General features: G+C 43.1%; 1 protein-coding gene across 1 annotated transcript in view; it reads right to left on the bottom strand.

Moving 5' to 3' along the window:
* Positions 1-1,172: 1,172 nt before the first annotated feature.
* The window catches only part of bmp1a (bone morphogenetic protein 1a), a 30,244-nt gene continuing 14,810 nt past the window's right edge, over positions 1,173-16,606 (bottom strand). The window contains exons 5-20 of the mRNA XM_063490041.1: positions 15,791-15,969; positions 15,463-15,568; positions 10,791-10,915; positions 9,006-9,121; positions 8,732-8,834; positions 8,348-8,464; positions 7,850-7,995; positions 7,548-7,743; positions 7,177-7,302; positions 5,960-6,120; positions 5,623-5,803; positions 5,380-5,505; positions 5,068-5,195; positions 4,488-4,701; positions 3,932-4,182; positions 1,173-2,616 (exon numbers count right to left, since the gene is read on the bottom strand). Coding sequence (XP_063346111.1) covers positions 2,482-2,616; positions 3,932-4,182; positions 4,488-4,701; positions 5,068-5,195; positions 5,380-5,505; positions 5,623-5,803; positions 5,960-6,120; positions 7,177-7,302; positions 7,548-7,743; positions 7,850-7,995; positions 8,348-8,464; positions 8,732-8,834; positions 9,006-9,121; positions 10,791-10,915; positions 15,463-15,568; positions 15,791-15,969 — 2,410 coding nt within the window. The 3' untranslated portion in view covers positions 1,173-2,481. The remainder of the gene's footprint in view (positions 2,617-3,931; positions 4,183-4,487; positions 4,702-5,067; positions 5,196-5,379; positions 5,506-5,622; positions 5,804-5,959; positions 6,121-7,176; positions 7,303-7,547; positions 7,744-7,849; positions 7,996-8,347; positions 8,465-8,731; positions 8,835-9,005; positions 9,122-10,790; positions 10,916-15,462; positions 15,569-15,790; positions 15,970-16,606) is intronic.

Genomic DNA, 16,606 nt, shown 5'->3' with positions numbered 1-16,606 from the left:
TACACAAAGAGGCATTTTCTACTCAGCGTGATGGAAATGGATGTAGGAAGATGAGAACAAATAGGAGTAAAATTAGAAGGAAAAAAAACCCATTGACTTTTGTTCTGGAGAGAATTTAATTTCCACTGTGAATGAAGGGGAGTGTTTGAATGTCTGTGTACCTTTCACATTCATTTCCTTCTTCTTTTTTATTACCGCAGTGCTTCTTGTAGGGTACCTAGATGTATCGAGCTTGATATCGACATTTCTCATAGCTATTTCTGTCTACCATCTATTGATATCTCGCTCTCTACCCCTTCATTTATCGATAGCTCTTTCTCTCTCCAACCCATCTTTATCGAGATCTCTCTCAGTACCCATCTAGCTATCTATCTAATGCTATTCTCAATCTCTCTCTACTTATTTCAATAGCTCTTGAGATATAAAATGGTGAGAAATATTGAGATGTATCTCTACTTATGTTTATTTATACCCCATCTATAGCCATATCTATTAATTTACATGGTACTTTTTGTTTGTAAAAAGATCTCTCCAAGCCTGCAGTCTTGTTACACATTTATGTAAGTGCAGTACTTTTGTTAAATAGAGTAAAGGCCCTACTGTCAGGCACTCGAGCAGTTTTTTTTTTTTTTGTTCAGCAACATCGCTCTGCTCCTCATATTTTCATGGAAAGAAAAAAAACAACAGGAGAGTAATGGAATAATCAGAGGGAGAGTGATGTTACATGTAGACGAATGAATATTTAGCAAAGTGGAAAAGCAAATGCTTTCCTACTGTCGTCTGGAATGAAAAAGCTCCCGTCTATAAATACTGAATAACAGATAATATGAATAAGAGATAGTCTGTTTATATTTGACTTTGTTCTTTTCCTGTGTTTGCAAAGGTTCTTCAAGAAACTTACTTCAAACAGGGACCATTCAAGTCCTCTGGTCTGTTACTCCTTCTTGCACGTCCTGGGTAATCTCTGCCAGAACACAATTTAACTACAGTGGCCTAAAAAAAACAGGTTTACAGAGCTGAGCTCAATTAGCAGTATGAATAAAAGGTCAGTCATCAAACAAGTGTGTCAGACCACAGAAGGCTCATGCAACATGGTGCTGAATAATAAATAAAGAGAAGGAATGAGTGAGCAACAAAGTATATTCAACACTGACCATTGGCTATACATTGGAAGGCAATTATAAGGCTAACTTCAGAAATACCTCCCCCCATTACATTATATATGTAATCACTATGACAATAAATACCCAGGCTCATTTGGTTCTTGAGAAATACTTCATTGTAGCAAGAAAAAGGCATTTTCTCTGGAGAGAAATTATTTTACATCAGACGTGTAAATCAACACTGAAACATAAGTCATATCTTTATTACCCCATGTTACAGGGCACACACAATGTTCAAGTATGCCTGAGGAACTAAATGGAGCAATTACAAAAAAAATATATATATAATAACAGAATAAGAGATAAAATGCATTTAAAAACAAGTGAACTGGCATTGCATTTCACAAAATTCCATAAGCTCATGATTTTGGAACAATTCACTGTAAAGTGCTAACTGGTTCGAGCTGAGAAAAGCACACGTTCCCTTTGAAAGATCAAACATTACTTTATACACGGAGGTACAGTAATAGCCAATCATCAGGCAAGCAATTACCAACCAGAAGATATGGACCACATTTCATTTATTAGTCCTTTGATAAGATAACAGATTCCTACATTTGCTTGTTAATGGTAACAACGAGAATCTTGCCGCTGGTTGTCAGGACAAAGCCAATTACAAATGCTGGTGTTGTCACGGTACCGTTTTCCTCCTTGCCTTGGAATTACATGCACTTGACTGACATACAGTATCGATATCTCAAGTCAAGTCCTTTTAATCCTCTTATGGATAGGAATCCTTGAATCAAAGGGATGAGAGGAGAGTGAGGAGAAGAGAGCCTTTACTGAGGAGTGCAGGAGATGTTCCCCATATCCCTCCTCCTCTTCTTCTCCTCCCCTTGCATGTGGCAGGCTGGCCTGACAAAAGCAGGGATCTGTCCAGCTGATGCCCGCCTTCCTACAGGTCCTGAGAATCCACTGTTTTCCTTTGTGCCTTTCTCGGCATGTTTTAAAAAAAAAAAAGAAAAAAAAAGAAGAACAATAAAAAAAAAACAAACAAACAAAAAAAACATATCTGGGGGTATTGGGTCAATACATTTTCCCCTACTGTCCACCTAAAGCAGACATCCACCCTCCCACCCCAATCCTAACCATAGAAAGGTAAAAACAAGGTGTACTGCAGAATGGCTTTTACTCCTCACAGTCTGTGGGGGGAGCTAGAGCCCCTAGGAGCTGAGGTGCGGTTGGTGGTCTTGCGGCTGTTCTGTCGTGTCTGATTCATTTTGTTGGCCGAAGGGATCCGAGCGTCTGGCTGGCGCCTCCCTTGGGGGCCCCTCCGTTTGCCCCTTTGCCCTGCACGGCCCCTTCTGGCCTCCGCTGGTCACTTGCGTGAGTGCAGTGTGTCCTGGAACTTGGTGCTGGTGTAGCGGACGTGAAATCCTTTTTTGTTGATTGTGTCGTCGGAGTGGAACTTGATCACAATGGAGTCACCAGCCGAGTAGATCTCCTCTGGAGGCTGTCAGGAGGGACAAAACAACAGATTCGTTTGTGGCTTTCTGCTTCCCTGAACTTCAATTCAAACTAAAAGGACTTCACACATGCTGAAGTCCAATCAGTGACTCTGACAGAGAGCTTCTTGACTGCTACTGCTGTAAAAGCCAGGGGCCATGTGAGGGTCTGGGTCCAAGACTAGCCTTCTGCAGCTTTCTCCTCTTTTTTTTTTCCTTTTGTTTGTTTTTTGGTTGAGCTTCATATTGAAGTGCACCGCTGCAGAAAGCTTATTTCTTCCCTGAATAGAGCCATATAATGTGTTGCTACACACATGCTTCAAAAAGAGGAGGTAATTGCATTACGTGAGCACAAAAATATTAAACATTTGACCTAAGTGTTTGTCAGAATACCATTGTCATGTGAATATTGATTTAAAAAAATTAATTTGAGCAATCATTAGTTTGTTAAGGCGCTGAATCAGCTGCCCCGTGGTTGTCACAAAGACGAGCGCTGCAGTGTCAGAGCAGTCAAAGCCCGTGCGACCAACTGTAAACACACCGGACTGCCGATTAAAGCCGCCATTCATAACGGTGAAAATTCGGCACAATACAACGGCCTGTAAGTCTTGGTTTATTGGGAAAGGGATTTAAAACAAGAAGAAAGCGGCCCATTCTATTTTATTGTAGACCCAGAAACAGTCTACTGTTTAACTGAGAAATGCCTCGGGGCTGAAAGTAAACCTCCCCCACAACGTAATGAGTTTTTACTCTACTTTGGACTGAACTGTGTCAGTTTATTTCAACCTGTTTTATAAAAGGAAACTTGATTGAGGAGCTTCTCCCCGAGGAACTCGGGTTGTTACGTCCCCTACAGCGAATGACTCATAAGAATGGGCGTGAATAAGAGGCCAAAGCTTATTAGAAAATCGTGTAAATGAAATCAAGCTGTTCTCTAACCTGATGAAACTCGAGTTACTATTCCCCACAGGACTCATTGTTTCATAGACCAGCTGCAGCCTCTCCATCAGCTGATTATTTCACCGCTGGAACTAAGTGCCAGAGAGTCCAGCGACACCCAGGGAGTGACCGGCTATGTTGACCTGTAGCCACCTCCACAGCAGCACTCCCAAACTCAGGAGGAGCCCGCCGGCTTAAAGGCAGAATCAAAATCCCCAGGCCGGGTCAGAAAAGTCACCCCATTACAGACGACAGGATCAGTTTTGACAGGATTAATAATTCCAACAACTCCCTGATAATTACATCCGGCCAGTCACGGTGCTTCTCTGCAGCAGGAGTTACCCAAGAAAAGAATCTCAGAGAATTACTGGATAATGTTCTTACCCCTGAGCCACAGTAACGTCCCAGCCGTGGAGACTTTGTGTCAGGGCCATCGAAGAGCTCCATGTAATCGTAGCCGCAGTCCGCCTCTTCTTCGATCTCAAAGGTCTGGAAGATGAGCTCCACGCCGTAGCCTTTCTCCGCCGAAATCACCCACTCGCAGTCAGAGGCTCCGGGGTAGTTATTGTCTCCAAACTGGGCATGGGAGAACAGGTCCTTGGTTTTGACTTCCGCCTTTAGTTGACCTCCACACTCTGAACAGAAAAGTTGAGTTAAGCATTTTTGCAGACAGAAAGAAGTGGGCTGATGGGAATCAGGACCAGCTGTGCTTCTGTGTCTAGAGTCATCCTGTTACAAAAGGATTCTCGAACATGGTCTGAATCATCACATTTTGAGACAGGGTGGTGAACATTGACCTAAAAATCCTGGAAGAACATCTAAAGCCCTTCATGAGGTTTGATATGACTAACTGACTTAAAAATGACAAAAACCAATGTGAAACTGTACACTGGATTTTTTTAAGCAGAAAAAACCCTGAATGCTGTAATATAACTCTCACCCGCAGTATGGGAAGCCTCAAAGCCTTTTTTCTGCACAGAATTATCAGAGAAGAAGCGAATGAACAACTTGTTGCCACTGGATGTGATGGGTGGAGGCTTCTTAGTCCCACAGAAACGACCCAGTTTCTGCGCTTTTCCATCGCGCCCGTCGTAAATGTCAATGTGGTCATAGGCACACTCCAGGTGGGCCTCCATGTCAATCTCATTAAAGGCCTGTTAGAAATGAAGAGGAAGATCAACTCGAATGATAAGGCTTAGACATTAAAGCCCTTTGTCTTTTAGCGAGATAGTAAGGTAATATTTCTAGAAGATAAGAACTTAATTAACTCGGCACACGGAAGATCAACGCACGACAGTGTTTCAGCAAATAACCGACTCTATATCTGTGGCACAGTGGGCAAAAATGCAAAAATAATAACAGAAGGGGGAGCCACACATCATCATTAGGAAGGCCATAACAGTTTCTGACATGAGCACAGTAAACACAGATGTCCTCAGCGGATTTAGCAATTCAATTACGCAGATAAAGCTGCTAACACATAAATAAATGACTGACAAGCAGGAGGTTGTGGCACGTACGATTTTGATGCGGTGACCTGGAGTGGTGGTGAGCGCCCAGGTGCATGCCTTTTTGCTGGGGTATTTATCTGGCCAGTTGGGGCTGGTAATAATGCCGCTCACACTATTCACAGTGTGATCACAACCAGCTGCAAGGAAAAAAAGAAAGAAAGAAAGAGATAAAATGTCAACACGGTGCTCTGCGTCAGGCTAATCTACAATAGGCTCAAGCACTGCACTCAAACGGTTTTTGCTCTCACCAAAATCTAAGAAGAAGATGAGTAGATAGATCTATTCAAAAAGACAAAAGACAAAAAATGTTATGTGCAATACCTTCTTTGCAGTCGTGTCTGTTCTCATGCAGCACAAAACCACTCCTACACTGACAGCTGTAGCTCCCAAAGGTGTTGACGCACTCATGCTGACAGCCACCGTTCTCCTTGGAGCACTCGTCCTTATCTGCAGGACCACAGAGGACACAACAACGCTGACGACTGCTCGCTTTGAAGACTTGACGGGTAGCAGATCTGAGTGAGTGAAAGCAGAGACCGTGCAGAACCCTGCCAGAAGACTAACCTGAGAAGAACTGCGCTTTAAATCCCTTTTTGGACACCGTGTTGTCGGATTTGAACTCGATGCGCATGTTGTTGTACTGCGAAGTGATAGCTTCTGGTTTCTCTGCCCCACAGAACTTCCCGTGTAGCTTCGAGTCGGCCGACAGCCCGCTGCGTACCTCCACGTAGTCGTACTTACAAACCTGCACAGGACGTGTTATTTGGTTTTAATTACAAAACTCAAAGAGGAGAGAAATGCTTCATTTGCTATGATTAAGGAGAGATGCGTCGCAGTGACAAGGAGCAAAAGTATAGAACAAACCCACCCATTGTTCATTTAACATAACCCCAAATCTCACATCATTGCCCTCAGTCTCGAAGACGTCAAAGAGCAGAGTGATACGGTACTGCGTGGGGGCAACCAGCTGCCAGATGCAGTTCTTGTTTGGGGGGTACTCTCGGGGCCAGCCTGGACTGGTTATCGAACCGTTCAGCTTGGTGATGAAACCTCCACAAGCAGCTGGACGCAAAAGACAGAAAAATAAGCAGCTTGATACGCGTGCAGGTGTCCGCACACAAAAATAAATAAATACATGATATCACTGTATATTTCTCAAGGATTGGTTCCAAATGTTACGCTGCCATCTGAGATTTCCTTTGAACATAACAACCCTCGGAAAAATGTGATTACTGCCTGACCTTTCTGTCAAAGCTTTGTAGTAGCAACGCAGTATACAACACAACAGCAGCAGCTGGTGATACACATTAGATCACTTGGCTATTTTTAGTTAATTCTGTCAGTCATTAAGTAAAACAAAAAGCTATGCTGACACATGGACTGTGTTGAAATCCAGAAATAATAATAATAGTGCACAATATCTAACAGATATCTATATAAGCACAGGTTTTAGGGTTCATTTTAACTCAATTTTAATGCAGGTTTAAAATATAAAAATGTATCTTAACCATGTAAAACCTGAACCCTGAAGTTTACTGAAGCAAGAAATTGAATATTTGCATGTACGAGTGCATCAGTCATCTAAAACATAACAGGAGGTTAGTGTTAAGAAAAACACACTGTCTGCAAGCTTCATGTGGAAATATTGCACATACACCATGAATGTATATCCTTTCTAATATGCATTATTTTAATATTAACACATTAATAAGAGAACTACATTCAGTTCTACGCATTTTTTAATTCGTTTTAATGTGTCTGTCTTTAATTTTAGGCCCCATTAATTCAACATCAGTGAAATATTTGTACACACAGCAAAGAGATGGGTAGCTGGCTGACTTCCTGTAGAGGCAGAAAGGGACTAAATGGTAATGTTGTGCAGCTGTGTGTGCTAGCAGTTGGGTCTTAAACAACAACATATAATTTGAGGTAAAATAAAGCTTTCATTGTTGTAACACAAATCAGAAAAGGCCGTGCCTGGCCAGCACCACTATTAATGCTGGCTGTTAGGAGTAGGACTGACTGTACTTATTGTATTCGGGTGGCTAACTGTGTAAAGTGCTTTAGCATGTAAATGACATGGTGAGCAGGGCTGGTGACTTTTCTCCCTGTACTTACCCTCACAGCTGCGCTTGTCAGCAGCCAGCTCATAGCCTGGGTCACAGGCACACTTGTAGCTGCCTAGTGTGTTGACACAGCGTTGCTCACAGCGACCGTTGTCCGGCTTGGAGCACTCATCCATCTCTGAACACACAAAGATATGGCCCTTTTAGCTGGCCCCCCTGGCTCAGTGGCTTACGAGAGAAAACCCTCCAAAACAACAGCAGAATCGGGCAAAGAGGGTCGCACAGAACGCAAAGGTGCAAGAAGAACAAGGATATATGAAATAAAATTAAAAAAGGTCATGACCTACAGAGTGAATGCTGGAACATGCTTTAATTCAATGCTGACATTCTCTCCTAGAAGTTGTCAGCACTTAAAAAGTTCACCTTTGAAGAAGTTTGCAGCAAAGCCGGCCTTGTTGACAGAGCCATCTGAGACAAATTTCATCCACAGATGGTTTGAGCTCGTTTTTATGTCATCTGGCTTGTCATAGCCGCAGAAGCGGCCCAGCAGAGGGCTGTTTTCAGAAATCCCATCGCGCACTTCTAGATAGTCATATGCACAGCTATCGTGTCTCTCAATCTAAAGAAAAGCAGATGATTTGGTGTCAAAAAGGGGAAAAAATAGTCATGAAATCCAGAAGAAACACTATTCTGTTAAAAACATTAAAAATGCATTGGTGTCTTACCTCAAAAGACTGGAAGGTGAGGCCTACGTGGAAGCCCTGAGCGACAGAAATCTTCCACACGCACACTTTGTTTGGCCTGTAGTCATCGGGGTAGTTGGGAGACTGGATCTGGCCATTGTCCTTCTTCACCTCCCCGCCACAGATGGCTGCATGTGACAGTAAAAACAACACTGAGCTATTTCATTGCTATATCATCAGTATTTTCCTTTGGAAAAATAATGTGCTCACTGCTGATTCACTGATTTATGCATTGGGGATTAACTGAATGCCTTCACACTCACACACATACATCATCTCTTTGCACGGTCTGCAAACAATAGAGCTGAATGTGAAACCTGGCCAAAATCTGATTAATGCAGCATAAAATGCCTGACACATCAGCAGTAGGAGAGCCAAAAAGGGTTTTGTTTTTTTTCTTTTGCTACAGCTTCTACACATATTGTTGGATGTGTGATCCGACCATGCGTTCAGCATGCGTGGAAGAAAATGAGTGCTCACCTTCATAAACAGCAGAGAAACCTTTTCCCACCCAGTTACTGCTGCTGCGGAACTCAATCCACAGGCGGCTGTCAGTGGAGATGATCGGCTCAGGCAGCTTATCGCCACAGAAACGACCTGGGTCACAGGTAAAAACATAAAATCAAACATTTGAACCTCACAACACCTGCAGTACCAGCAGAAATCTGTCTCCAGAGCTCTACAGAACTTCACACGAAGCACACTGCATCCACCAAAGACTGCACCCAGCTTTCACTTGCAGCAGTTGTTGGTTTTCTGAAACTGAATGTCTTTTAATTTTTTTTCCCTTACACAAAAGTTGACCAGGAGACATCTGGAGGTTTGTTGTTCGTTAGCAGCTCTCTGAATTCAGTTAAAACTGACCTTTAAGTGGTGCCTTCCTCCAGTATCCATCTCTGATCTCCACATGGTCATACCAACACAAGTGACTCCTGTACAAATCCATGGAGGTGAAGTTCAAAATGATCTTAATAAAAAAATAAAAACCCATTACTGGGACAGCAGGGGGCAAAGGTCACACATTGCTAAATCTCAGATAAATATGATGAAACCAATAAACTGCATCAACATGAAGGAGCCAGTGATCTTTGCTTAAAGGCACCTCAAATCAAATCTGACACTTTCCGTAAGCTCGTACCTTTTCCCCCGGTGTGACTGATATTCTCCAGATGCAGTGCATGTAGGCCGAGTATCCATTTGGGAATCCAGGAGAGGAGAAATTCCCGCTGCTGTCCTGCAGACTGTCTCCACATCCTGTGCACAGAGACAAACGCACAACTGCACGTCAGGCCCGATGCTCTGCCAGTCAGTCTCTGTCTGAAATCACCTAAGCTACTAAAAAAAACCACAACGGCTCTGAAGTAGATCCTCTGAAACTTGCGGCTGCGGAGACAGATGCTTGATGCTGGAATTATAACACTCAATGTGAAGTAAAGGGCAGTGCTTTCATGTTCAAAGGCACATCTGCTGATAATATTCATCCACAACCCCTCATCTCACCCATCCCCTCCCCCACCTACTCCAGATGATGATCACACAAAGGAAACAAGAGAGTGTGAGACACTTTCTCTAAGCATCTTCTGAAAATAAACCTGGCCCACTATAAATAATCCGGCCCTCTGGAGGATGTGATGCATTATGTACGTGTTGCCAGTGAAAAAAAACAAAAAACAAAACAGAAACAACCTTTAGTTTGATTGGCAAAACTAAGTGTGCGACGACTGAGTCCAAAACAATATGCAGCCAAGAAGAATGAGTGCGTGAGGCTCCAGCCAACTGGGGGAAAGATGCCTTTGATTAACGCAGCGAGGAAATAATAGAAGGCTAGATTGGCATCTTCAGCTGTCCGTCTCGAGTGGCGTGTAAGCATTTACAATCACCCTTGGGTTTTTGTTTTTTTACCTTGAACTTCATTTAGTAAGAGTTAAGAAAACACTCTCCTTGCCTGTTTGCGTTCAAAGCAAGAAACCGACGAGCCCCGAGCTTCAAGCTGTGTGTAATAACGCTTTGTGCGGAGCTCTGCCAATCCTGAACCATTAACTAACACTCAGGCACACATTTGGGATGACAAACACTCCTAGGAATGCTGCATGAATGGGAGATCCGTGGCTCTTTAAGAATTTTTTGTTTTTTTCCAAGAACACATGGAGAGACTCACTACCTCATCCCCCCACAGCGCGTGCCACATCATCCAGTCGTCCTCAGGAGACAGCGATTGCCGTGATGAAAGAGACAGAGCACTTGCAGTGATGCACGCAGATACATTTAAAACTTCCACCTCTGCTCTGAAACCACACTGGATGATCCACTGTGGTGACCAAGCACTGTGTTTACTCATTGAAACTGACTGCTCAGCTGTCCCAGTTTGACCTGCAATTAACTGTCTGACACCAAATGCATTCAGCAGAAGGCTGCTCTTCAATGTACATCTGCTAATGCTATAAATTGTGTTTACTTCAACAGCATCAGATTCTCTCTCCTCTGGAAGCATAAACACACAGAGAGCTTCAGAAAAGTACCAGGATTACATAACTCTCCTTAGTGTATAGCCGCGTGGTTTACATTGTTGGGAGTAAACACGCGTGTCTGCACATCACAGCTTGTACAGTCATTTCGGTTATTGTCTTTACAAGACCAGCTGTTCTTTTGCATCTATCTGGGAAAACAGACTGACTAACTTCCTGTCCCTGGGTAGTGTTTACACTCCTCCCTGCTTGGGAGTCTGGTACGCTATAGCTAAGGAACCGCACCACATCAATCGCCGATGTGCACAGCGTAAGCTGCAACTGCGGAGGCCAGGAGAAGTTACAGACCTTTCTCTCTCTCTTTCTCTTTCCTTCTTTCTCAGGGTTGTGCTATGCATACATTCAAAAATAGACAAGAAAAACCCCATAGCAGACAAGAGCTGTCATTTTGGCCTTACTGGAGCACTTGTAGAGTTTGCGTGCCTGTGCAATATCCCCTTTGCTAAGTCTGGTTCTTTGGCCAATGGGTGGTCGCACACCGTTCACATCGTAGCGTGGCAGGATGGTGTCCAGGAAGATGCCTCTGTAATTCAGAGAGAGAAAGAGAGAGACTGATATTAATGTTGCATAAAACCCCGACTGCATGTGCACCCTCCTGCAGTCTACTCCAGCATGCACACATGCCACAAAACGTGTTTGTTCACAGGATTAGGTAACTTACCATCAATCAGTGCAGTTCAATCACTGTCAACATTAACTAAAGAATTAAGAGTTCTACATACCCAGTTAAAAAGAAGTGCTGACAGTCAGAATGTCAGAAAGAAATGTGGTTGCTTTTGTAGAAAAAAAATGAGCAAATCCAACTACCAGACAAGACACGCATGGAGTGCTCATTATCATGTTTACTTTCTGGATTAGCATTTAAAACAAGATTCAGGATTTCAGAAAAACGTAAAAGGCTTGTAATGAGATGCCATCAGAATTTTTTTCTCTTTAACCAGCTGTTGCTCACCCACACCCATGTGGACACAAGAGGGCTTTCATTAAGATAAAGACCCAGCTGCTTGTACTGTAAGAAACGACCTAATTAAGATGAACATCAAACCTCTTATCTATGAATATCCCCACTTTTGATAGCGTAACCAGTCAGTATATGCTTTGACATACTTTACTGTTTGACCCTTGCTCACTCTTTAATGAGGTTCATTAAAATTACGATACCATCTGAAAATGTTTCCTGCACTTTTACTCAGTATATTGAATGTTCAGTGTCCACATGTGTGCGTCTGGGCTTTGAATCTCCCTGTATCCGGTGCTACTTTGCAGTTCTTTCAGATCTACTCATCTCTTTGATATGGGACTGCTGTTGCATTTCAGTCTTTCTTTAAGGTTGAGGTCACAGAGTCCGTTTCAGAGGTTAATGCTCAGATATCATTCTTTGCACACACACACACACACATACCTGCACTAGCGATAGACCCAGAACTAAGAGCTTAAGCCTTTTTCCAGAGTTACTGGGAGTTCAAAATAAATTCCATAAGCTGCGGAGGCAGGGACATGAACATCAGCCACATTCTTGATAAACATCCAAAATGAAAACTATAAAAATAAATAAAATTAGATAAAACATCTGCAAATGTTAAAAATGAGACAGGACAGAACAGTTAGTCCAGAAAGACTCCTTTTTACAAAGCTGCCTCACTTGACACTTTGCTAGTTTATCATCTTCATTTTTCTGTAAGTATTGGCAAGAAATGGTCTGGCTCCCTGGCTGTTCCCATGGTGACATGCCTATCAACGCCAGGCATGTGCAAACAGAGCAGCCTGAGCTAACAGTTTAGGCTCTGCCTGTCTGCGAGCTTCCAGGAGCCCGTATGCTGGCTGCTGAAGAAAAAAAAAAAAAAATTAAAACAAAACAATACCACTCCAGTCGGTGTCAGAAAAGACAAAAGGGGACACTGGCAGATCTCTATTTGAGCTGGCACTGCTCCACGCACCCGTCCTAAAAAAAAAAAGAAAAAAAAAAAATCTCTCGAGCAAAAGGAGGGGGAAGGCAGAGCCATGGGTCGGGTAACACACCCGAGACAAAAAGCAAGGGATCAGCCCTGCTTGTCCCCAGGAGACACAGCAAAACATCAAGACAGGCCATGAAATCTTCCGAACATCACCCGCGGCAAAGGCCCTGGCTTCCCACGGTGATTTACTGTAAAACACAGAGCAAACACACCGGCCAACAATGGACCGACAAAGAATGACACTGGCACAGGTAAATCAGCCAATCAGCGCTGAAGAGAAAGTGCTTGGAATGACTTGTGAAAAGCCAACAGGAGCCCCTCGTCTGCTAATACAGCTCTGTGAAACATTCCCCGGCAGTGACAGCCACCGCTTCTCATTTCTAAGCAGCCTTTTTGGATCAGAGGAGTTTGTATAGGAACAGAGTCAGAGTTGGACTGAAAACAGATCAGGGTGGATTACCTCACATAAATATACCCCATTGTGCAGCCAGCTGTAGGACATACTGCAAATTTATAAGATTAAGAGCCTAAGTCCAAATGATGACCTGGGAGTGACCACAGCTAAATGGACATGTGCTGACCTGACTGAAATCCAATACAAGATAAAAACCATTCCCTCTTTAAAACCTCAATTCCATGGAAGCAGTGGGCTTTGTTTCCTGTAAACCTGGAAGCTAAGACAAGACAAAAGTTTGTTGTTTGCATGGAGGAGTACAAATGTCTCTCTTCCCCTTCCCCTCTCTGTTCTGCAGTCTTCTTCTGTACACTAACAAACACAGGAAAAGCAGCAGTAATTCATCTCCGCTTGGCGTGCAGTGCATTAACGACCTACAGTTTGGATGCACGGGGCCAGACAGGAATTTCTGCATACTGGCCTACATCCAGCCTCAGCCTCTGTTTAGACAAAGATTTACTCCCCACTTCCCACTGTCTGTTTGTTGCGAGAGCATGGCAGCTATCTGGGAAGAGGCCACTACTCTGAGACTGTAACCTCGGGCATGGGAGAGCCAGTGGTGGGAAATATAAAAATATATGCATGTGCAAAGCTGAGGGAAGGGCTAACAGCTGGTTCTTATATCAGGCGGAGGTAGTAATGATTATAGTCTGCGTTTACTTGTTTTCTTGCTTTAACTTTAGGTGCCCAGAGATCAATTTACACCCACACTGACTGACTGAAGGCTGTCTGGTAGATGGAGGGACAGTTCTACACACTGAACTAGTATCATATCCCGCACATGACATCAGGAGATGGCCATGATAGTCACACGCCTGCAAACTTCGGTTGTCACAGCTTTCAAAAATAATTTAACGTATACTGCCAAGTTGTCATGAAGCCGCTTGCAGTGAGTGTAGTGCTGCTTTTGTAATTACAATAATGAATCAGCAGCTGAATCAGAGTCAAATACTCCTAGTTCCTCTATTCTGGCTTTGCAGTCATCCAGATGGTAAAAAATACTTGAAATTAACCACAGCCCCTGATGACTAGGTCAAGAAACCAGGCTGACTCGTGTTAGTCATGTACCTTTTTTTCCCCTCTGCACTAGATGGATCCTTCATCCAACACTGTAGCTTCCCAGTGATGTGCTAAGCAACAGCACAACATCTGGCAGGCCTTCCCGTAGAATACAACAGGGAGTGAAGAATGAGGTCAGCCGATGACAAATTTAAGTATCACTAAGAATACAAACAGTTCCTCTTTTACAAGCACATGTTTTTCTAAGCAACAAGTTTCCGGCAGATTTAATGCCAAAATTTCAGCTGGTCCTCTGCAGTGCTTTGTACGGACGTTACTGTCCCAAGTCTATGACGCACAAATTTCGAATCATGTGACTATTTAGTTTGTAAAGCATTAAAAAGGAAAACATTTGTATTTTTTTATCCTATGTAGATTATTTAGGGATTAAAAAAATGCTGCTAGGTGTGTGAAGGCATTCAGTTTGGAGGTAGTCATAACACCAAAGTGCTGTGAAGATGCCAAAATGTTCCACTCCAGAATATAGGTCTCTGCAGTAACCTTGGGTGACATCATTTGTCCCACCATGAACATCTTTTCAAAAAACTCTTAGGACCATAATGAGGTGGTTTATGGATGAAACCCTTTACGAGAAGCTCCACACAACCTTGAAGGCGGTGTCCATAAATGCTGTTGTGATGAAGCAGGGCTACTGTTGCTGAGCTAGCTGCTTTATGGGGCTGCTACTGCAAGAAAAAAACAGCAGGAACCAAACAAAGGAGCCTTAATTTAAAACAGGCAGTGTGAAAGAGCGAGTACATCCCAGACAAACACTTTTACTACGCCTGCAAAAATTCACATCTCACTTTTCTTATTTAGAGTTACAATGTGTCTATTGTCATACTGCTAATCCGGCAAATGCCAAAATTAAAGCGAGAAGTGTAAATGATACCGTTTACAGGTAAACCCTATAAACAAAGACCACAGACCAGTCCAAAGAGACCCAGTCATGGTCTGAAATGGAACCTGACATCCAAGTTCTTGTTACAGCTTCCTCCATTTACCTGATATACGACTCCCAGTACACCAGCAGGTAACCTAACCAAATATCACTTAAAAATCATAGTACTACTTCTCCAGTTGACTTTAGGCTCAATGCAATGTGAGGATTTATTAATTTATTTCTTTTAAAATGTCATGCCAAAAGATATCGGATAGAAATCGGTTTATTTTTGCAAGTAGTGACAAAAGACACTAAAGCAACAGCAAGCTTTGACATTTTTTAGCAATTTATTGTTAAGAACAAATATGCCACTCTTGTTTCTGCTGTAGATTTCTGTAGATCAGGTTGCATGTGCTGGTCTGGTGTGTATGTTTAATATAGAGTTTAATATGATGAGCTTGTACAGCTGCACTGATCTCTACTGGACTTTCTGGTAAAGAAGTAAATACGTGTTTTTGAATTTATTTCTTCCTTACAAGAATTGGGATTTGTGCCACATTACTGAGTGGCTCCTCGCAGACACAAACCTGGAGCATTACACACCAGTGCAGTCATGAAACATAGAAATGGAAAACGAGAGGAGACCAAAGTCTGACTCGCTCTTAGACTGGTTCTCATGTCTGGGGCTTATGGAGTTGAACTTTGGGTTTGGCTCCTACCTGGAGAATGTATTCCTGGCGTAATGCATGATACTGTCAAAGTCATAGACTTCTCCTAAAGAGTCCACCTCTCCTGGCTCCATCTTCAAAAAGTTATATTCCTGTCCTGTAAAAGAGAAAAATTCAGACCGAACCCTTACGTCAGGCGTAAATATAGACTCTCAGGATTAGTTTCATGAAAACACTTCTGCAAGTTTGTGGTGTTTTATTCTTAGCTCAGAGTGTGTGAATAAATGTGTGACTCTTAATATTTTATCTAACTCTCTGTCTCCGTCTTTCACCTACACACATTATTGCTGAGGGATCTCGGAGAAACCTGAGGTCTTACCTGGTTGAATGTTGTCCCTGATAATGCTGACGTGATCATCTCGGTCGGGTCGTGTGTGTTCGTGCCAGAACCCAATGACATGACCTAATTCGTGCACCACAATGCCAAACTTGTCACAGTTTTTCCCTATGGATATGGCCTGGGGGCCCCCTCCGCGGCGACCCACATAGGAGCAACACCTATGAATCAGCAGGCAGACACACATGGAAACACAGGCAGGCAGTGTGTAAGTCAAAACACAGAGACTAGACTTTATGCTTCACTTCATTAAAAAAAAAAAAAAAAAAAAAGTAGTGAGTGGAAAAAACGATGTTAGCAAAGAGAGAAAAAGGAATGCATCTCTGGCTCTATCTATCTCAACATGCTGCTTATGTATATAATAAAACTAGAAAAGAAATCACCTCGGTATCTCTGGTCTGTTTTATAGTCGACACATACAGGAGTGACATTCATTCATCTGTCTGCTAGTGGAAACGCTGAGAGTAACTGAGGAAGCTGGCTGCAGCGCTCCATCTCGGTGTGACATGAAAGGTTGAGTGTGGGAGCCTGCAGGATGGGCACACACATAATGGCCCTGTGGGCCAGACAGCCGCTCTCTAATTACAGCGAGCCAAGTCAGGCTCTCCTGAGACACGCCTTGAACTTTGCACAGGACAGATGGGGGCCTGCTGAATATGCAGCAGAGTCAAGCGTTCCCACTGCTAACCGCTGCTGCCTGTGCGGATAATGTCATCGTTGTTGCTCCAGAGGCCAGCTACTGGGCTAAAAATGGCTTTTAACAGTTGGCTAGAAAAAGTTTCATGAGTTGCATCCTTT

Source organism: Pelmatolapia mariae, linkage group LG12 (genome assembly GCF_036321145.2).
Source record: "Pelmatolapia mariae isolate MD_Pm_ZW linkage group LG12, Pm_UMD_F_2, whole genome shotgun sequence".
Classification (NCBI taxonomy): domain Eukaryota; kingdom Metazoa; phylum Chordata; class Actinopteri; order Cichliformes; family Cichlidae; genus Pelmatolapia; species Pelmatolapia mariae.
The sequence above is the reverse complement of the archived record's forward strand: the minus strand, read 5'-3'. Positions and strand labels throughout refer to the sequence as shown.